Below are 20,505 nucleotides of genomic sequence, written 5' to 3' on the forward strand. Positions count from 1 at the left end.
TGTGAAGCTAATTCCCACATGTGCGGGGATCTCACCTGGTTTTATAGAAACCAACGCAATGTCTGCGTGTGTGTGTGTCTGTGTGTGTGTGAGTGTTGTGTGAGTCCGGGAGATCGAACCGCTTCTGGGGCTAACAGCATTAAACAACCCACATGCTGCCACCTAGCAGCTCATGCTAACGGGGGGTTAGCCCGCACACTTGCCTGGACTAACTTCACGGATCCTCGGCTGTAGCTGCTGTCGTCCTCCGGAGGAAAGAGACCAAAACCCCGCCGTGTTATTTCCCTTCTGTCCAGGGGATGAGGGGGGGACGTCCAGAGGCTAAAGAGCTGCTCGCCGGGAACCCGACGCTAACGTGAAGGTGCAGCGTTCCTCCTGGTTGTCAGGTTCCTCGGGGACCTCTGACCTCCGACCTCTGACCCCCGAGAGGAGCAGAGCGAGGGGCGCAGCGACCTCTAGAGGCGGGAACTGTGGTCACACCAGGGTGACCGCACAGGTAAGCATGTGGAGGAAGAGCTTCCTTATTTACTACGGAGGCCGGGAGAGACCAAAGTTAAAAAAAATACATGCAAATATGTAAATCAATTTGATGTCACATGCACACAACACGTGCAAATACAGAAGCAAGCTGCAAATAGAAAGTAATGTTTCCAGGGGACCAGAAAAGTGATTAACTGAGATGTAGTTCAATGCTTTGTGAAGTTATTATATTCTTCTTTAACATATAAAACTGTGAAGAACTCATTAAATCTCTTTCTGTTTTCTTTTGTATTCCAATATAAGCACTAGAAGATTGTGTGTGGGATTGTTTGGACTCGGATTATGTATTTGCTCTACTTTGTTTTTAAATTTTGGGCTTTCGTCTGTCTTTGAAGAATAAATCCTATCATATCCAGGGGTATAACACATCAGACTATATATTTATTTTTTAAATGCACATTTTATATTTAATTCACGCTATCTTTAATTATCATTCTGTCATTTATTACTTTGTTTGCTATGATGGACCTTCTCTGTTTTTCACACAATCGTACTTGTAGGTTAAACTTTAATAACCTCTGTGAAATAAACATCTTGAATGTTTTTACAATTTTATTAGTTTTATGTTGTGTGAACATTTTGTAGTGTTACAATTACTCTTGTTTATTCAATTAACCTTAACACTGATTTCTTTATGTCACACCATGACCTCATTTCGAACTCATTAATATGCAAATGTATACATGTAGGCCAAACTCTAATCAGGTCATTGGCTCCAGATTGTTCTTGAGTTACAGAATCTGTTTGTGTTTTTATATGAACACATACGTCTTCACATACCACATATCCAGTACAAATCTTTTATTTATTGTTCTTAAGTTATTGTGTGACAACATACGTTCCACATACTATTCACCACGATGGCAGGATATACACACATCAGTCTATAGTCGTCACGTGCAGAAACCACAGTAAACCTGATTTATCTGAGCAAATTACTTGTGTGAGTGTGAGTTTCATGTATTAATGACTGAAAAATACAACATCTGAGCGATTCAGCGTCGATCCTCTGGACTGAGTCAGTGACTGTGAAGCTCGACCACAGCTGGTAGATATGTGGCCAACCCGCCTGGCAGCTAACAAACCAACATAAGTTTGGTCCAGTTGTATGAGAACATTAGTCCGTTGTCACATGTTGACGAGACAAAAGTGCATGAGGATGATGTCTAGAGAACAGCACTGGATGTTCCTCGAGCAAAGAAGGAGGCTCCTTTATCATGAACCTTGTACTGAAAGAGTTTCTTCTGTGTGTTCTGTCCATCGCCTTCTTTCCTCCTCCAACACACCTCCACCTGAAAACAAGACAACAAAGGGCTGAAGGGTTAATCACACTTTAAATGAAAGGTTTTCACATTCACATATACTCAGGCATTAACACCAGGCAAGTCTAACTGTAATTTTTATAAACACAATTTTGTCATTGGGACAATTGGTTCATCTATTCAGTGTGGGGGAAATGATGTTCAATCAGAAACTGTGGGAACATACACAAACACACACCTGCCCGTGGATGTCCCTACAGTAGCCGGTTGGGAGACCCTGTACATTGAGAGTGAGGCTGCACTGGTGGGTCAGGCCCTTCAGGAGAAGTTCTGAGCCTTCCTCATCTCCGCCGTCCTCCTCTTCCTCCCCATTGCAGCGTACAAGCATCACCATGTTTCCCTGCAGGCACAGTTAAAATCCTAGTGAGGAATCTCTGGCTTGTTCCCTGACAGTGGTATAGGTCACATAAATGCTTTAAACAAAAGGTCATTCAGGACGGTTCAAAGCTGCGATGCAATCACACTTCAAGGGGCAGGAATCAAACCTGTAACTGGGAGCAGACTGTGGCTCGGCAGTAGTGACTGAAGTCCAACACGGCTCCAGCGCTGACCCCCAGACTCAGCAGCACACTGACGTCATCCACCAGCAAAACGGGGGGGCCCCACTCATCTTCTTCCTCTCCGCCAGAACTTTGTAAACTGCACCGGACAAACTCGTACAAACGCCGCAGGCCGACGGTCGGATCCCTGAAGAAGATAGAGAAAATGAGACTAGGGCAACAGAGTAAATGGCTTGAGTTGTTTATTACAGGGTTTCTACAGAGAAACGTGGAGGTGAAGAAATGATAAGGTTGACTTCACAAACATTTGATATGATGAGGTGTAGCGATTACAAACTGACAAAAACATATATAAATGGAAAGAAACAGAGTAATTACATTTGACAAAACCAGTTATGATGTATTGTACCTGATGAAGTCCATGGCCTCACTTCCTGTATCAGTTTTTTGAGGAATCAGAAGAGTCAATGATTCGTTAAGTCCCTCCAGAAAGATCAGCTGACCTTTCTCCTTCGCTTGTGTTAGACTGACACCCTGAGAACACACAATACACAAACACACACACACACACACACACATTAAGATGTTGTCATCATTTAAAGCAAGCAAAGCCAATAGGTATCACTATTTGCATCGTGATTCTGTATTTGCACGTGTTGTGACTTTTTTGCAGCGGATGTTGTCAAATTGATGAAGTTGTTAATAATTTTCATGTGTTTTCTTAATTTGCAGTGTGTTGAGATATCTACGGCACTGTACATTAGTCACTTGGTTACTTACTAAAAGTTCTCCTACTGTACTAAAACTTTACTATTGTCCCTCAGTTGTGAGTTGCTTTAGATAGAACAGAGTCTGCCAAGTAAAGTAATGTAAATGTCATGTATGTGATGTGAAAAACTTCTGAAAAGGAGCTTAGGATGAAAGTAGATGAATGACAATAATTCATCTTTAAACATAAACATCATGAGGCCTTCATTTAATACTTTATAAACGTTACATGGACAGTGTGACAGGTGTGGTGGGACTCACCAGCCTCTGACTGACTGCACTGTAGTGACTGAAGGACTGAACCAGGCCCAGGAAACACACTTTGCAACGAGCTGAAACACAAAACACACACACACACATGATGAAACACATGTTTACTCCCTGACACACACACACACACACACACAAGTGGTCACATCTCACCTCGCAGGTAGAGGGACAGGAAGTGGTGAACAAGGAAAGAGGCATCACTCTGTCTGTCTGACAGGAGGATGAATTCTCCCTGTGAGGACACAAACACAAACAAACACACTTGTGGTGAACGAGCTACTCAGATGCTAATGTCTACACCAGGAACAACAGGAGGACACACGTTAGCATTAGCACCCAGAGCAGTGAGTTGTGTCTTAATATATATAGTGTAATGCAGTGAAAGGTGAGTGTCACCTGAGTGAAGCTGTCAGGACCAGAGTTCAGGATGCTGTTGAGCTCCGTGTACATGGCGAAGCTAAATGGCTAAGCTAACTGTCAACAACACGAGCTAAACGCGTCCACGTGGGAAACACAGCGGTACAATGAGAGGTTGTTGTTGTTTTTGTTTACTTAAAATCCCCTTGTTGTAAATACACTGTTGTTGCCGCAACGTGAGGTTTTTCTGCTTTATTAGCTTTGTTTATTAACCAGCTAGTTGCGGTGCTAACGTCAGGCAGCATGCTACATACGAAGAGTGTACATATAACAGGAGGTGTCACTCTGCATCTGATTTCTGCCAGAGGAAAGATCCTCTCTGATCACGGGCTAGCTATATTAGCTCATGTGTTAGCATCATGTTCACTGCTGCATATTAACTTGTTCTCCAGAGTCACGTGTGAGGATTTTATTTATCATCAAATTCCAGGTTGAAATTATAAGTTTTCATGCGTTTTCCTTAACCAAGCATCTAATGTTCATGAAAAGCATCTTCCTAGACGATCTTTGGTGACGTGTGGGGACTTCTTCGTTGTGTCTCCTCGTTGATTCACAAACAGCGACTCCTGCTGGTGGAGCGGTATTAATGGGTGACTGGCAGCAGGTGCATTTAGGGAATATATATCATAATATCAATAACATTAATAATAGGAAGAAGAAGACGAATATGAATAACAAAAATTATATAAGAATAATTTAACATAGCTTTGAAACTTGCAGCAAATGTAAATTTGTATTACTGAAAATATAAAACATTTAATTTACTATTAATTAACTTGAATGGTTAAAAATAATAATTCAAATGATCATATAGGCTTTATCATTAGTTTATCTGTCTGTTAATAAATTCCTGATCCTGTCATGTGTAATTTCTGACAGATAAAGTAATATTGTTATGTTATATTTCAAGTAAATAATATGAATATATTAATACATACTATTATATTGCAGCTCTCTCATGGTCATTTGAAAGGAAATCTTCACCCGTCGAGTTCACATTTCAAATTCACACCTGTTGTCTTTTATATTTTATCTCTCACACTCAAAGATCAATACAAAGTTTATCTGCATAAAATAGATAAACAAAAATCCAGCTTACTAATTTATCTCAATCAGGCATCAATCAAATGCATGGAGTAAGTCGTCCATCTTAGTCAGATCAATGAAGTTACACCACACAGCAGTAAAATGGGAGATGGAAACATGAGCATCTGATCATTGAATCAGCAGATGGCAGTGTGCAGCTCCCGAACATCTCAGCATCACAACCCTCAGGAGGAGAACTGCAACAAATCTGCATTTTAATCTTTAAACATTTCTATCTTCACTGTTTCCTGTGCAGCAGCAGATTTAATACTCACCAGACGCCTCCTCCATGTTAGCGAATAGGACGTGTATGGACCAAACAAAACAAATCAAATTATACGTTGAAAAAATGTTTCTCAAAGATGTTTTTCTGTCATTTCAGGTCGTTCTTGTCACACATTTCATTATTAAAGAGCACAGGTGCAGGTCGGCCATCTTTATTTACACCTGTTGAACACCTGACAGATTTCTACTGTCACTGAAGTTCTCATGCGTCAGATACTGTCACAAATCAGCACAGTGCAATAAAATGACATTTCTCGACATACACATCTTTATATATAGTTTATACAAGTTTTAGTTGTATTGATCAGTATCTGCTGCTTTTGGATTATTACTGTTTCTAAATCTCGGTTGTTGTATCACCACCTGAAAATTACATCAATCACTCGTTTAAATATAAAACAAAATAAACATATTTATCAGTGTTAGATATTTCTCCAACTCAGTCAATAATCATGTATTAAATTAGATTTGCTTAATGTTAGTTTGCTTTTACCATTTGGCTCAAATATACTCAGAATATCAACAAAAATACACTTATAAACCTTCATTCATTTTTCATTAACAATGACATATTTCTTGAAACCTGCATCACAACAACTTTTGTGTATTTATTCTCAAATACTCTCCATCTTTCCCTGAACAGCAGTTTCCCAGTTGTTCCTCTAATAGAAGATTAAAGCTCATCGTCTGTTTGAGTCTCCGTCCATGTTCGTTGTCCTGATCCAACACTTGAACCTGAATAAGAATTCTCCAGCTTCTTCTTTTAACCTGAGACACACACGTTGAACTACGGAATCAAAACTCGATAGAAAAGTGTTGTTCCCTGAATAAGAACTTTGACAGGAGGTTTGTCAGGGGGTGGAGGGGTTCAGCGTCCTGGGTCTGGACTCCTGAAGCTCATCTGTCGTGGGCACAGGCAGCGACTGGGTACTGCCGGGGCTGCAGATGGAACAAGGTGGAGAAGGAGGGTACATGTCGTCCTCCCATCGCAGTACTCGGTCCTTGGCTCTGCTGGGGCTGTTAGCAGTCGTAGCGTGGGGCCGGCTGGAGGTTTTTGGTTCGGATCTGGGCACCCTGTAGAGGTAGACGTCATATCGGGCTAACGGTCCTCCGGAGGGCTTCGTCCTTGTCCTCTTGGCGAGGTGGATCTCCAGGTCGATGGTCACCTTTCGATGAAGGAACGGTTTGGTTATTGACGTGCAAATACACAAGTACATCGACAGAGACACAAACACACGTGCACAGAGGATTCATACAAATACCCACAGTGCAACCAGAGTACACAACAAAAGTAACTGGGTCTCATCGATACAACTGAGACGACCTTCACTGACATTTAAATAAAAAGGTGAACGGCTCTTTGTGCAGCAGCAGGTCAGACGGGTTCAGAACATTCCCAGACACGTTATCTTGAGTGACAGCTGGTGAGGGGTGTCGTCCAAATGAAAACAACACAACACTGCGTCTTTGACCACAACAAGATAAGAGTTTATTTAGTCACGGGGCCTCGTCAGTTGACTCTCGGTCGTCTGAAGTCACTGCCATCGCTTTGCTCGGCTGCCAAACCAGTCACTCATTCACATGTAGAGCAGCACATGAGGGGTGTGTGTGTGTGTGTGTGTGTCTGTGTGTGTAGAGGGGCTTACTCTGCTGTTTGGTAATGTATCGCTAGATTTCCATCAGAAAAGAAGATCAGCAGCATTCCTCCGAGCCTCATTAGTAAACTAGACAGAGCCAGAATGATCCGTTTAGACCTCACCCCCTCCCCACCACGACACACACACAATACACACAACACACACATTAAACATGCACTCACACACATGCACTCACAAACATTCACACGCACTCCCCCACCTCGGCTTCTCTTCTTTCCTCTTGGTTTCAATCTTTTCTTTTCAGGCAGCTTAGTGAGACACACTGTGCTTGTGCATTTAAATCTAAATCAAGTGCACAGTTTTCTTTGTGTGTGAACGTGTGTGTCACTATTTTTTCTTGTGCATGCATGTGAATCCACCACCGTACATTTTGTGCTCACCCGAGCCTCGTCATGTGTGTGTGATTTTTGCACACATGACTGCATGACTTGGAGCGTTTGTGCATGCCTCCATCACACATTGCTATGTGTGAGCGCGCCTGCGTCAGCCAATCACAGCCGCCCCTTCGGGATCCTAACACCATCATTCCACCACATCGTCAGCCAATCACAGGCCGCGGATGAATCCCAAGTCCCAGCAGGTTTAACTTGGAACGGCAGAGAGAAGAGGAAAAAAAAAAAAGAGAGATTGAATCTTGACTCGTCTTCACATGTTCTCTGTCTCACAGCTTCTCTCCTGCTTCCTCTCTTACACCATCAGTCGCCTCCGCACACACTCTAAACCCCAGAGAGCCGTTTATCCTCCTCATGTTCGAGCTGCAGAGAACTGGGCTGCATAATGGTGCCTATGAAATACCTCGGTAGATTAGCTGCCTGTTGTATAACGTTGAGTTTTTTTGTATTTCACTGCATGTTCTCAGTTGTGTTTTGTGTGTTTTATGCCTTTTTCTACATCCACTGCTTTAAACTACACTATTCCAGAGATGAGAGTTCGAGGAAACAAGAGCAACACAATGTGATGACTGATTATGCAACATGTTTAACTAATAGACCTCTCAGTTTTATATCAGGGTCACAACAAGATATTAAATTAGGCAGAAAATACAATCGAATTCAACATATACAATTTTCTACTTTCAGTTCTGATGCTTCTGTATTTTTACGTAAAGCTGCAATAACACGAAAAAGAGGACGCAATTCTATAGCTTTTATATTTTTCCGAATACACTCAACTATGGTATATTATATTTCCTTCTTACTGTGACCTTAATCTTCTGATTGATACAAACCTGATTAAAAATGTACCACCACACTCGATCCCACTTGTTTTATCTGGTGATTCCTCACAGACCTGATCGGGTGTCAGCACAAAAATATTGATTATAATAAAGAAGTTGAAGTCTGGAGGTTTTCTGACTACTGCATGATGATGTCAGTGTGTGTGTCTGTGTGTGTGTGTGTGTGGGGGGGGGGGGGGGGGTATGAGACAACTGTAAGTGACAGCTGGCTGTAGGATTGGGGTCGTCTGACCAGATCACAGGACGTGAGGCTGAACCTAAAGTGCAGTCGCGAGCGGTTTTTAATGCTCTGATATTCTACAGTTTATTACGAGATGACAGTAAAGCTGCACGAGAGTCACTTAATCTGCCTCGTCCAATCCGTCCGCCCCCGTGTGTCTGTGTGTGGTACTGCAGGTTAGACCCCGGAGGTCACCGAGGTTCTGACCCGCTCTGCTCGGTCTGCAGCATCGGAAATATGTTTCCGCTAGAACTCAAGGAGATCACACACACACACACACACACACACACACACACACACACACACACACACACACACACAAACACACATACTCACACACTCTCAGGGGTCAGCGTGTTGTGATGAAAACAGATCAACCAGAAGTAAAATAGTTTCTGCTCCTTCAAACTAAAATTCCCGTTGTTATTTTTTCACACGAACAGTTTGTGGAATATTTCACTTCTAATATCGGCCACAGAATCCATATCTGTGGCTTTAAACCGAGGCAACTTTCTCTACTCTTATAAAACAACTGAATAGAGGCTCAGTGTCTCAGAGCGATGACAGCATCCCCCCCCCCCCCCCCCCTTCACTTCCCTCTGCTGGTAATGTAATGCCCACTTGTTGCCATGGCGTCCACTGGTACTTCACTTGCTTCCCTTCGGAGGAGATTGTCCTTTAGTGTGTGTGAATGTGTGTGTGTGTGTGTGTGTGTGTGTGTGTGTGTGTGTGAGACTGGCCAGCAGGAATGAAAGAGGTGTGATAATGACCGTCGAAGCTGTTTTTGTCGTTTTGATAAGCGCTGTTTCCTTTTCTGGATTCTTTTCTTCTTCTGCTTTTTGGGGCCTGAGACACCCCCCCGCCCCTCCACCCCCTCCATCCCCTCCACCCGACCTTGCTTTATTTATTTGAAGAAAAGAGAGAGGCACACACACACACACACCCTCCCCTACCCTTCAGAGCCCCCTCCATCCTGGGAAGGCGCCCCCACAATGCCGTGCTGTTTAACCCGAGAAAGGGGACAAAGGGTGGCGGTGGTGGAGGTGCGGCCTCTTGTGAGACGCATTCAGGGTTGTTTATCACACGGGTGAGAGTTGTGTGTTTCTGTTGTCAGACTTCTATCCCTGTGGGAACCACTCTATTTGTAGACTGAGGCTGTTTCTGAAACAGAAACCATTTTGTCTGAGGATTAAAACTTGGATTTTGACTTCTGCCTAGTGACTCCAGATGAACTGAGACTTGATGACGTGAGATTTATGGGCTGACCGAACGTTCCGTGTCCACTGAGGGTTGCGTGTTGTTCGAGTGATGAGTTCATGGCCACGTTTGCACACACACTAACATCAGGGTCAGCGTTGCTCTCACATTCTCTCCATGTGCACCTGCTTCCAATAGGTCGATAGATTGTTCCTGGAAATATTGGGCTCCACCTAGACATCTGTGATCTCCAGCCTAGAGGACAGGAGTGGGTCTTAAGGCCACAAGGACCCAGTGGACTCCAGTGATGAAATTGTCTTTAACTAAATTACTTCAGACTTCAAGTAATGAGTCAAGATGAAGCTGCAGCCGCTGTAGGACTCCGGCCTCTGTGCGTTTGTCTTGAATCACTAGTTTTCATCGACTTGAACTTAATTAAGTTTCAGATCCATCGAGATTTGTCTCCAGACTCTTCACGTGAGATTTAACACTTCAATAACTTGGTATTTCAGTCAGTAATGAAGTAGTAACGTGTTGTAGTTATAGTAATAAAATACTACTAATACAATTTCCCTTGAACTTGCTTATAAGGACTTTGAACTTGACTTGGATTTGGCCTTTGTTATTCTAGTGTGTAAATTAAAGAATTACATGCGTTACATTAGTAAGGGGCCTCACAAGTATGGAAATACAAATATGTATGTGTGTGTTTGTGTGTAAGGGAGTAGGAGTGAGCATGGGAAGCTGACAGATGCTTTGTGTATGTATACTATAAAGTGTGCATATGTGTGTGTGTGTGTGTGTGTGTGTGTGTGTGGTGTGTGTGTGTGAGTGTGTTCCCTTTTGTGTTAGTTCAGCATCATGAATAGAACAAAAAGTTCTATAGAGTGGAGCTGAAATATGTGTGGGAGGTTTGTGTGTCTGTGTGAGTGTGTGTAGAGACGGACATGAGGAGTTAATTTCTATTCGTCCACGGAAAATAAAACTCTTTGAAATTGTTAATTCAGTGTTAATTCAAAATGAATTCAATAAATAAAATCACCGTCACTAAAAATGGATTTTACCAAATCCCAATTTATCATTATATTAAAATAAAGTATTATTACTACAGGATACAAATCTTTTATTTTTTGACTTTTGCAATTAAACTTCGACGTCTACGTTTCCATGTTTGTGTGTTTGTTGTATCTCTGTCTCTACATGCACTTACAGCACAAGTGTAACTTATCTGTCTATGTGTGTGTCTGCAGAAGGTGCGTTTTTCATGTCAGGTCATTTTGTGTTTGTTCCTTTGCGAGTGTGATTTATGTGTTATCTATGATGAGCATGTCTTTGTGTGTCTGTGTGTGTTTGTGTGTGTTTGCAGGGGAAGCAGCTCTGGAGGCAGGACACATGCAGAAGCAGCAGCCTGGTTCTCTGAGTGTGTCGTCGTGATGTATGAGCTGTGAAGACATTTTATTTTCTTCAACAGAAACCAACTGTCCACTCTGAGGACGGTGGACCTCATCGTCGTCTTTCTGTCTTTCACATCCGACTCCTGTGAAAAACACATCGATCCATTTCTCTGTCTGTTGCTCTGCAGCTCACGTCCATGTAATACAAGAGTTTTTAAACTTTTAACTTATGATTATTATACTTTTATCTGCTTGGATGATTTATTTTCATAAACCCAGGAGTTCTGGGAGATTTCTTAACGCAGCATCAGCTCATTAACTTCTCTGGGATCCTTGTTTACCACTTTTCTACGTATATCGTCCAGCTTATAGTTTCTCGGTTGAAATACCAACTGAAGAATGTGAAGAAAACTAAAATATTAAACATCTTCTGACCCTTGTCTCGTAATATCTGTGTCATAATAATCTGGACCTAATTTAATCCAAAGCTTTCAGCCACATTTCTTGGGCTTCATCGGCAGATCATACCGTCTTAGTTTTTCATTTAGATGGTTTAGTTCTTAACATTTGACCTCAGGCCTCATCCATACTATGAAGTTTGTATTTGAAAATGTATGAACTCTGCTAATGAGACGTCCAGCCTCATCAAAAAAAATTTGGAAGCGATTCTGGTCATTTGATAAGAGCTGAACCACGTCCACGACCACTCAGCCGTGAGATGATGAGTTCTGAAAGCCTGATAAATCATCATTTTGATACAAGAGCAAGATTACATGTGAAGGGTTCTACCATCATGATGTCGGTGAAAGTATTTGGCATCAAATAGTAAAAATAATCTGAGCCAAACTCGAATGTTTGTGTGGGTGTTTGTGTGCAAGCACCTGTTCCACCAGGATCTAAGCAGTTCAAAGCCATGCAGAGAGCATCAGAGTTCAGGGGACAGAAGAGGAGGGGGGGGGGGGGGGGGTACAGCGCAGAGGAAAACACAGGCTCCACAGAGGTCATGTTAAAAAGGTTTTATTTCAACAACTGTCTGAATCACGTTGGTTTAGATCTCAGTTCGAAGTCCCAAAAAAGTACAAAAAAAAAAACAAGTACATCAAAGGATTAGAAATCACATCAAAGAAAACCAAGACACATTGTGTTGCTTCGTTTTAAATCAATCCAAGCAATTTTTTTTCCAATATTTATACATACTCACTGGATTAGTCAGACAAACATCGAAACCTCTCAGTAGCTTTATCGTAACATTTTTTTTTTTTTACAATGACGTTTTACGTAAGTTTTAAACTTCTGTATGATTTCTTTCTTTTTACAAAATACACCAATGCAGGCAGGGGAAGGTGTGTATGTGTGTATACATATAAGCATGTTTATGACTTCATCTTTTCACTGTATGTGTATGCACACTATGTGCATGTGCGTATGTGTGTTTGTGTGTGTGTGTGTGTGTGTGTGCAGGTAAGAAATAAGAGGAGAGAAGAGTGACAGCAATAAGGGGGGCGGGGCTGCGAAACAGGGGAGTGACTGGATGTAAGAGGAAGTGGGGGGGGGGGGGGGGGTTGCAAGGCGGCGGCAGGGTGAGGCTGGCGGGGGGGCGGGGTAACTCGGGCAGTGGCAGCGGTGGCGGTGGTGTAAGTGTTTATTTCAGCGGTGGCAGTGATGCCGTGTCAGAGACGGTTGCAGACTGGGTTGGTTGGCTGGTTGGTCGGCTGGTCGGTTGGTCGGTTGGTCGGTTGGTTGGTTGGTTGGTTGGTTGGTTGGTTGGTTGACCGGTTGGTTGGTTGACCGGTTGGTTGGTCGGCTGGTTGGTCGGTTGGTTGGTTGGTTGGTTGACCGGTTGGTTGGTTGGTTGGTTGACCGGTTGGTTGGTTGGTCGGCTGGTTGGTTGGTTGACCGGTTGGTTGGTTGACCGGTTAGGCGCACTCTGCAGCGCACGGACGGAGAGCAGGGGGGGGTTTGGGGGGGCTTCCTGTTGCCGGCGCACCTTGTCGTCGTTTTCGTGGGGTCGTGTTGTCGGTTGCTGGGGATGTTTGTGTGTTTTCTTTTCACATCATGTTGTTCTGCAGTGAGTTTACCTCCGAGGAGTTGTCCTCGCCCAGGACCTTGTGGTTCTCGTGTTTGGGGGTCAGAGAGTTGTGGATGTTCAGGGAGTCGTCCTCCTTGGGCGAGGCCTTCACCGGGTCCTCCAGCTTGTTCTGGGAATTAGGATCATCCTACCCAGGGGGGGGGGGTGGAGGTGGGTGGGTAGGGGTAGAAAGTACAATTAGAACCACAACAGGCAACATGTTACTTGTTCAGCTGCAGCTCTCATGTGACCGACTGGTGGAAAACTTTGCTGTTTGAATTTAAACTTTACCTTCGTTGTTGCTTAAGAAAATCAGCTGTTTACTTCAATGAACTACGTCCATATTACACAATTCTGCTGCTCACACTTTACGTTCAGTGCCATTGTTCAGAGCCACTTTAGGAAGTTGTGTGTCCTTGATGTGATGCAGTGGAGCGTGTGAGGCTCATGTTGAAGCCTAGAGTTTGTATCTCACACCTGCAACCACGGCGTACACCTGCATGTTTTAGTTCCTAGTCCATAAAGTTCCTTCACTGTATTGTATCTGCCAAAATGTCACAGGTCTCATTGGGAACATTGGCACTGAACGCAACCCAGTGTTCTGCAGAATCGTCCAACTGGTGACAGTGGTTCAGTCCCAATCCCACATTGTTTGATTTGTCTCAAATTTCATACAGCAGATTAACATCTTCCACCTTCATGCTGTAAAGAACTACACCAGTGTGTCCACGAGTTTTGGCTCCTGTAGTGTTAAATTGAATTCAATGACCTCTTGACACTTGCCTGAGTTGTGTGATCCATGAACGTGAGGATATTGTTTGATTTTGGATCAAAGTACTAAAAACGCAAGCAACGTTTAGCGATGCAACACATATTTGATTTGAAGTAGAAGCGCTCAAAATGAAAATAAACCACTGGTGTGATTCTTTAGAGTCAGGATGCAGTAAAAAATACTTTGAAAATACCAAACAAAATATCATTGTGTTTGTCGTATTGTTCAGTTTCAGTATCAGGCATCAGTCAGTGAGTTTGGAGGCTTCACTGTTTGATCTTCTTCATGCTCGGCTGGCGTGTTGTGTTTGGTTGAGGAGACAGTGAAGTGACCTGCATGAGCGACATCCCCCCCCCCCCCCCTCCCCCTCTCAGGCAAGCTGGGGAAGCACATGCACATCCACATGCAGGACCCCTGCAACACAACCCCGTGTTGTCGCTCATGCAGAATAAATAACACAACTCCTCCTTTATTTTCTTGCGCAGAACAAAACCAGAACAGCACCGAGCCTGTGAATCCTGGAGAGTGATCTGTTGGTACCACCGTCATACATACCAACACAGTATCTACGTGTTTATGAGGTCTCGGTTTAAGTCATCTGATTTGAATTAAGGTCAGGGTGGGGGGGGTGGGGGTGGGGGGGATTGATTGCGGAGTCCATTTTAGCTCTGTTTTTTCTTCCAGCCTCTTATCCCCATTAATGCTGCATGGCGTCATCGACCCGGCCGCACCGAGGCATCCCGGGGGCGTCCGTCTGCGCCTCTTTGTCCGCAGCGCACCCACGTACACACCGACACACACAAGTATGGTGAGATAGTCGTCCGCACACACACTACACAGGCATCCACACACATTCCAGGCCCTGAGGCGTGTGTGCCACTTCCAAACACACACACCCTAATTGAATGTTTGCGTTTGAATTCAATGGCACTTTTAGGAAAGGAAGTAGCAGTGAGAGCATTTACCCGCTGGCTGTCGGCCTAGATAGTAACTTCAGGCAGGACGTGCGGGTACGTCACTTCCATGGTGACGGGGTAGGGGCCCTCGGTCCTCCCGTCAGCGTGAAACTGGAAAATGTGTTTTGTTTGTTGGATTTCATTTCTGTCACGCATTTTGGGTGGAGGGGAGGCGGGCGGTGGGGGGGGCGGTGGGGTGGGTGGGGGGGAGGCACAGAGTCACAAGGACTTTAACGTTTAAAAGGTGTCATTTTGGGAACAGAGATAAACAGGGTTCGGATGATGAAGATGAAGATGGTGGTGAAGATGGTGGAGGCACATGGGCATCAGGCGAGAATTTGATGTTTAATTATTATCGCTGCTGAATATGTTCTTTTGGAATTTAAAGTAAATATATAAAACCCCCTCCAACACATTATTCTCAGTATTAAAGCTCTGATTTATGGATATTGTTTATGTGATCATAACGGATTTAAAATTATTGTGATGGAATAATTTTATTGAACAAGTCTCTCTGCAGGAAGTCAAACGGTTAATTATGATTATGAAATATAACTTCTATACACAATATATGTATAAACTGTATATTTGATCAAATGACTCGTGCAGCTCATCGTCCTTATTGTTTGTTTCTCTCTGTTTTCTTTTGTAATTAATAATTTTTTATCTTCAGCTATTGATAAAATCCTTTGGTTTGCATTCACAGTTTACACTTGATATTCAAATATTTGAATTGACACGAGTGTGCATGTTTATTAATCTGCCTGCACGTGCTTCATGACTCTGTTTGTGTATGTGTGTGTGTGTATGTGTGTGTGTATGTGTGTGTGTGTGTGTGTGTGTCCATACTCATTGTGTTTATTGACTGGCTCCTTCTTCTCTGAGGTAACTGTTTATGTGTTTATATCAGGTTCATGTTTGGATTCAAGAGTTTGTATTAATGTCAGTGTTGTGTGCACAGTGTATATGTGTTTGTGTTGGTTTCAGGGTTGTGCGCACAGTGTATATGTGTTTGTGTTGGTTTCAGGGTTGTGTGCACAGTGTATGTGTGTTTGTGTGGAGAACATGAGCAGTGATCAGCTCCAGCGTTTTCCATTCAGATTAAATCTCACTATGATGATTACATGAATGTATTTAACGTAGAGATTATTTACTCATTGTATTAGAGTCGGTTCCTCTACTTGTCTCCAGCGTCTGCTCTGTCAGTCAATTCAGTCCTGAGAGACGATTCGGTCGATGGAAACACAATCCTCTTAAGTTACAGGCGGCTCTGACCTCTCAATTCATTGTGTGTTGAATTTATTTAGTATTGAACAATAACAACGTCCAAATAATTTAATTTCAGTGTTTTCTTTGGAGAGAGAGAGCGTGAGGCCGGACCGTGCAGAACGAGCGAGTGACGACAATCAGGTTCAATCTATGACAGTGAATTAAACACGAGTCGTTCTATTACTGCAGGGACACAGGGGTGTGTGTGTGTGTGTGTGTGTGTGTGTGTGTGTGTGTGTGTGTGTGTGTGTGTGTGTGTGTGTGTGTGTGTGTGTGGTACCGCGGCTGTCTGGTGTGACAAGGTCGCCACAAGGTCAGTACATTTCTGTTATAAATTGTTTTTTGGGGGGGAATGTAATAATCAGACTCTGCACCTTTAAAGGGACGTTTCACACATGAACGTCCTCATGGTTGAAACATTAAATCATCGGAGGTGAAGACTGAAGCTGCTTCTTCCTCTTTTTCTTCTTCTATTGTTTAATTCTGTCTCTACTTCCTGTGATTGGTCAAAAAGTCCAAACTATCTGACAAAGTGTTTTCACTCTGGAACAGAACCAGATTTAGTCTGATCCAGACCCAGAACCCCTCCTCTGGTCTGAGGAACCTTTCACATCTGATGTTTATGTTCAGACGAGAAATATTAAAGATAACACGTTAAAGTTATTCCCAAGTATCTTCACCTCTAACAGGTGACGTTATAAATGTGTTTTCCCGATGGCTTTGTTTTTCTTTATGTGCTGGGCGGGTGGGGTGGGGGGGGTTAAGAGTCGGATCGGTCCACTCAAGCTTGAGAGAGGGTGATTGACAGGGCCACAGTAACAATGAGAGAGCTGTTTGGGAGGGTGAGGGAGGCGGGGCGGGACTTTCTGACATTTGGGGTTTTGGTCTTACCTCGCAGTCGGACTCCTCTTTGGTCTTACACTCCCAGGTGTATCTGCTCATGGTTTTCTGAGGGGAGGGGGACGGGGCAAAGGGTTATAACTCCTCAAAACCACTCAAGGTCCAAATCCTCAGAGACAAGACAGAGACGGACAGTCGAGAGACAGAGGACGAGGAGGAGTGAGGGAGAGGCGACAGATCAGAGACGGTACAGAGAGATTGAGAGAGATGGAGAGAGACAGAGGAGGTGAAGAGAAACGTCCTCTCAGACGACAGCTGAGATTCCCGGCTGTCTGTCGCACCTCCGAGGAAACACACACACACACACACACACACACACACACACACAGACACACACACTCTGGTGCGTCCTCACAGTGTTTCTGTGTGAGAGCAGTAAACACAGCTCTGGATCTGTCCTCTGCAGACACTGGGCTGTTAGTGTGGAAGGGAGCTGAGGTTATTCGTTTTATTAGTCCGTGTGTTTGGGTTATTTATTTGGGGGGGAACTGGTCGGTTGGGATGGTTTTACTTTGGTTTTGAGAGAGTTTGGTGTTTATTTCAAGGATAATTCAGGATGTGTTATTGAAATGTGTTAGAGGAAGAAACCAGGGGATGAATAGGAGATGGAAACATTTGTGTTGGGTTTTTTTTTTCAAACAAAAACTGAACTGAACTCATTTACAGGAATACAAATCAATACTGAATCTGAATCCAGAAAAAAACCTGTTTATCGTATTCAATCTATTCAGGTGTAGCTTTAAAAATAAGCAACGTAAATAAATAAAATTATAAAAAGCTTAAGTTTAAAAGACGATAAAAAAAGATCTATTTATGGGTTAATTCTAAGTAGTGGACATCCAGATTTAGATCTGTTAAGTTTGAAATATCAACATCTATGGAATTCTTTAATTCCCCACACTCCTACATTACCAAGTGTGAATCAGTGTGCTTATGTGTGTTGTATTTATTGTGTTTTTATGTTTTTATGTTTCTATGTTCATTGTATGCACCAATAACCAATAACCAATAATATGCACCAATTGTATGCAAATTCCTTGTAGGTGTAAACCTACTTGGCAATAAATACTTTCTGATTCTGATTCTGATTCTGATTCTGTGAAACAAAATCTGTCAGCATCAAAAACTGCTCTCTAGCACCTCTAGTGGTCAGAAACTCCACACGGCACCTTTAAATGTCCTCAAATGAGCCATAAGAAACAATTTCAAAACTATTCGATCCTTTGGATGATTAAGGATTTGAGGGGTTGTGATAAATGGGTGACATTTGAGAGATGTTGTTGGGAGGTGATGACGGATGTTTAGTGATTTCTTGACTATTAGGGGAAGTGAAAACAGTTTGTAAAGGCACATGAGACTTTGAGAAGAACTAATCGCTGCAGTGAACTACTGATGGAGTTGTTAGAGGGTGGTACCACATCAAGTAAGAATGAAAACAAAACAAACTGGACCCCGGTTGTAGCACTAGAACTACCCATGCTGCTACGACCGCCGCGTTGCCGCTACTCGCTACCCATGCTTCAGTTAGGGAGGCACCTGTCGGCTCTCCACTGCCGCCTGCAGGCACCAGCGGGGCGTTGCATCTCAGATGTTTATCCTGATAACCCCCGAACATTCCCCACATCCCCTTTAGCTTACCTGGTTGTGACATCATCCTAGCCCCCCACCACCCCCCACCCCCACCCCCTTTGACCAATCGTAACAGTCCCGCCCTCCCTCGACCATTTTTCAGGATAAACAAGTAAAGAAGAGCATTTGGTTAGCAGGACAGTTAGCATAGCACAGCTGCAGTGGCACACATGTCCACCGGATGGCGCATGTTAGCAGAAAAGAGCAGGCATGCCATGACATACCAATGCAAGAGGTGACCAGAGGAGAGAGAGAGCAGTTCAGAGAGAGGAGGGGGTGGGCCAGGGGGTCGCCGCAAAGGACTGTGGGAGTTTTCTCGTAAAAAGGGGCTCGGGTTAAAGCCCGGGCGGGTCGCTGCCGGCGCTGTGGGGACGCTCCATAACTGTCTAATCCGTATGGTTCCAGGGGGAATTTAACCCCTAACCCCCCCGGAGGTGTCGGCGCCCTGATTCACCATCGGAGCTGATTTACAGCTGTTCATTGTCTGCGTGAAAATAAATGTCACAATAAATCAGTGGACGTTGTGTGACGATCTTAAAATAAGTCGTCAAGAGCAAAGACTAAAAATTACGATTTCTAGAGCAGCTCCATGCAGAGCGTCAACTCATTTCATGTTTTATTATACTTAAGTGTGTGTGTGTCTTTGTGTGTGTGTGTAAGAAATAAACCGCAAAACTAAATCAATAGACAAAATAAAAATCGATGAGGCTCCGGAGCCAGTGTGTTGCCGGAGAGCAGTCCTCCCTGAGATCCTCGTTTGTATATCTGAGTTTGACGACTTATATAATCTTATATCGTCTATATATTGGAAAACTTCTTGGGGACTTTTAAGATTATGAATTATGACGCTCAGCCTTCAGACTACAACCATCCTCGTTTCGATTTCACCCGCCACTCTAGAAAACTCCCATCATCCATCCTCATACTTGGACCCCGCCCATTCCCCCTCCTTCATCGTGTCACACTCTGAGTATTGTAGAATACTCATGCCCATGCATTAGAGGGAGGGTCGGGGGAAGCGGGGGGGGGGGAGCGGGCAGGGGGGAGATGCAGAAAAAAGGGGGTGAGAGAGAGAGGCGAGAACCACGTTACCTGACAGATAATGTTATCATAGTAAGCCAATGCACGGGCATGAGGGACGTTAGGAGGGGTGTCGCACAGTTTCCTTACATTTGGGTGGGAGCCCTCAGCGATGGTGGACAGCGAGAAATTATCATTGTGCTGCTCCGATGAAGGCCGGTACTTACTGCTGGGAGTCGGAGGATGGAGGGAGGAGCAGAGGAGGAGAGGAGAAGAGAGAAAGAATGAGATCACAAGGAGGGCGAGGAAGAGGAGGAATCGGTTGGAGAGACGTGAAGAAATGAGGAGAAAGAAAGAAGGAAAGACACAAGATCACCGGCAGAGACATGAAAGGAAAGATTAGAGGAAGGTACAATAAAAAGGACGAGATGATGAAATTAAAGAGGTTTTGAAAAGTAGAAAGAGTTTGAAGATCCAGGAGGACGAAGAGGAAGAAGGAATTAACGAAGTGTGAGGAAGAGAAAACACCGATGGAGAGATGATGAGAGCAAAGGGCGACCGACGAGGAATTAAAGGACAAAAGTGGACGAGAGAAAGCAACAAAAAATTCAGGACGAAGATTCCATCGTTGAAGAAAGACGGGGGTGTCAGAGGAGCAGAAGGAGGGGGGGGGGGGGGGGGGGGAGAAAATAGCAGGAAAGCAGAATTAGTTTGACGGCAAGTTCACGTCCTCTGTTTGTGAAACGACAAACAGAGATAACACAACAGACACAAACATCTTATCTGTGATGCAACAAAGATTTGATTTTTTGACCTTCAGGTTAAAGTTCCCACAGACGCTGAACTTTGACCCGCGTGCCACAGACGTAGATACGATTCAAAGGTTTCAATAGATCTGTCTTCTGTCAACTTATTTTGGATGTGATGAGGATATTGATGCAGAAAGTCTCCAGGACTTTGTCTTTCACACATGAACAACGATTCTCCGCTCAGAGGC

At 43.7% G+C, this 20,505-nt stretch overlaps 2 protein-coding genes across 2 annotated transcripts in view; both read right to left on the bottom strand.

Annotated features, from left to right (window-relative positions):
* Nucleotides 1-1,326: 1,326 nt before the first annotated feature.
* Nucleotides 1,327-4,099, bottom strand: elp6 (elongator acetyltransferase complex subunit 6). Its single transcript, XM_053432519.1, has 7 exons — nucleotides 3,797-4,099; nucleotides 3,554-3,632; nucleotides 3,392-3,462; nucleotides 2,772-2,896; nucleotides 2,348-2,549; nucleotides 2,041-2,202; nucleotides 1,327-1,832 (listed from the first exon to the last, which is right to left on the bottom strand). Exons 1-7 carry the CDS (start codon nucleotides 3,848-3,850, stop codon nucleotides 1,707-1,709), a joined length of 819 nt encoding a protein of 272 aa, XP_053288494.1. The 5' UTR covers nucleotides 3,851-4,099; the 3' UTR covers nucleotides 1,327-1,706.
* Nucleotides 4,100-12,942: 8,843 nt separating this feature from the next.
* Nucleotides 12,943-20,505, bottom strand: part of cspg5a (chondroitin sulfate proteoglycan 5a) — a 29,088-nt gene continuing 21,525 nt past the window's right edge. Inside the window, 3 exon segments of the mRNA XM_053432207.1 lie at nucleotides 12,943-13,110; nucleotides 16,851-16,907; nucleotides 19,581-19,737. Coding sequence (XP_053288182.1) covers nucleotides 12,943-13,110; nucleotides 16,851-16,907; nucleotides 19,581-19,737 — 382 coding nt within the window.

This window comes from Pleuronectes platessa, chromosome 10, assembly GCF_947347685.1.
Source record: "Pleuronectes platessa chromosome 10, fPlePla1.1, whole genome shotgun sequence".
Taxonomy (NCBI): Eukaryota; Metazoa; Chordata; class Actinopteri; order Pleuronectiformes; family Pleuronectidae; genus Pleuronectes; species Pleuronectes platessa.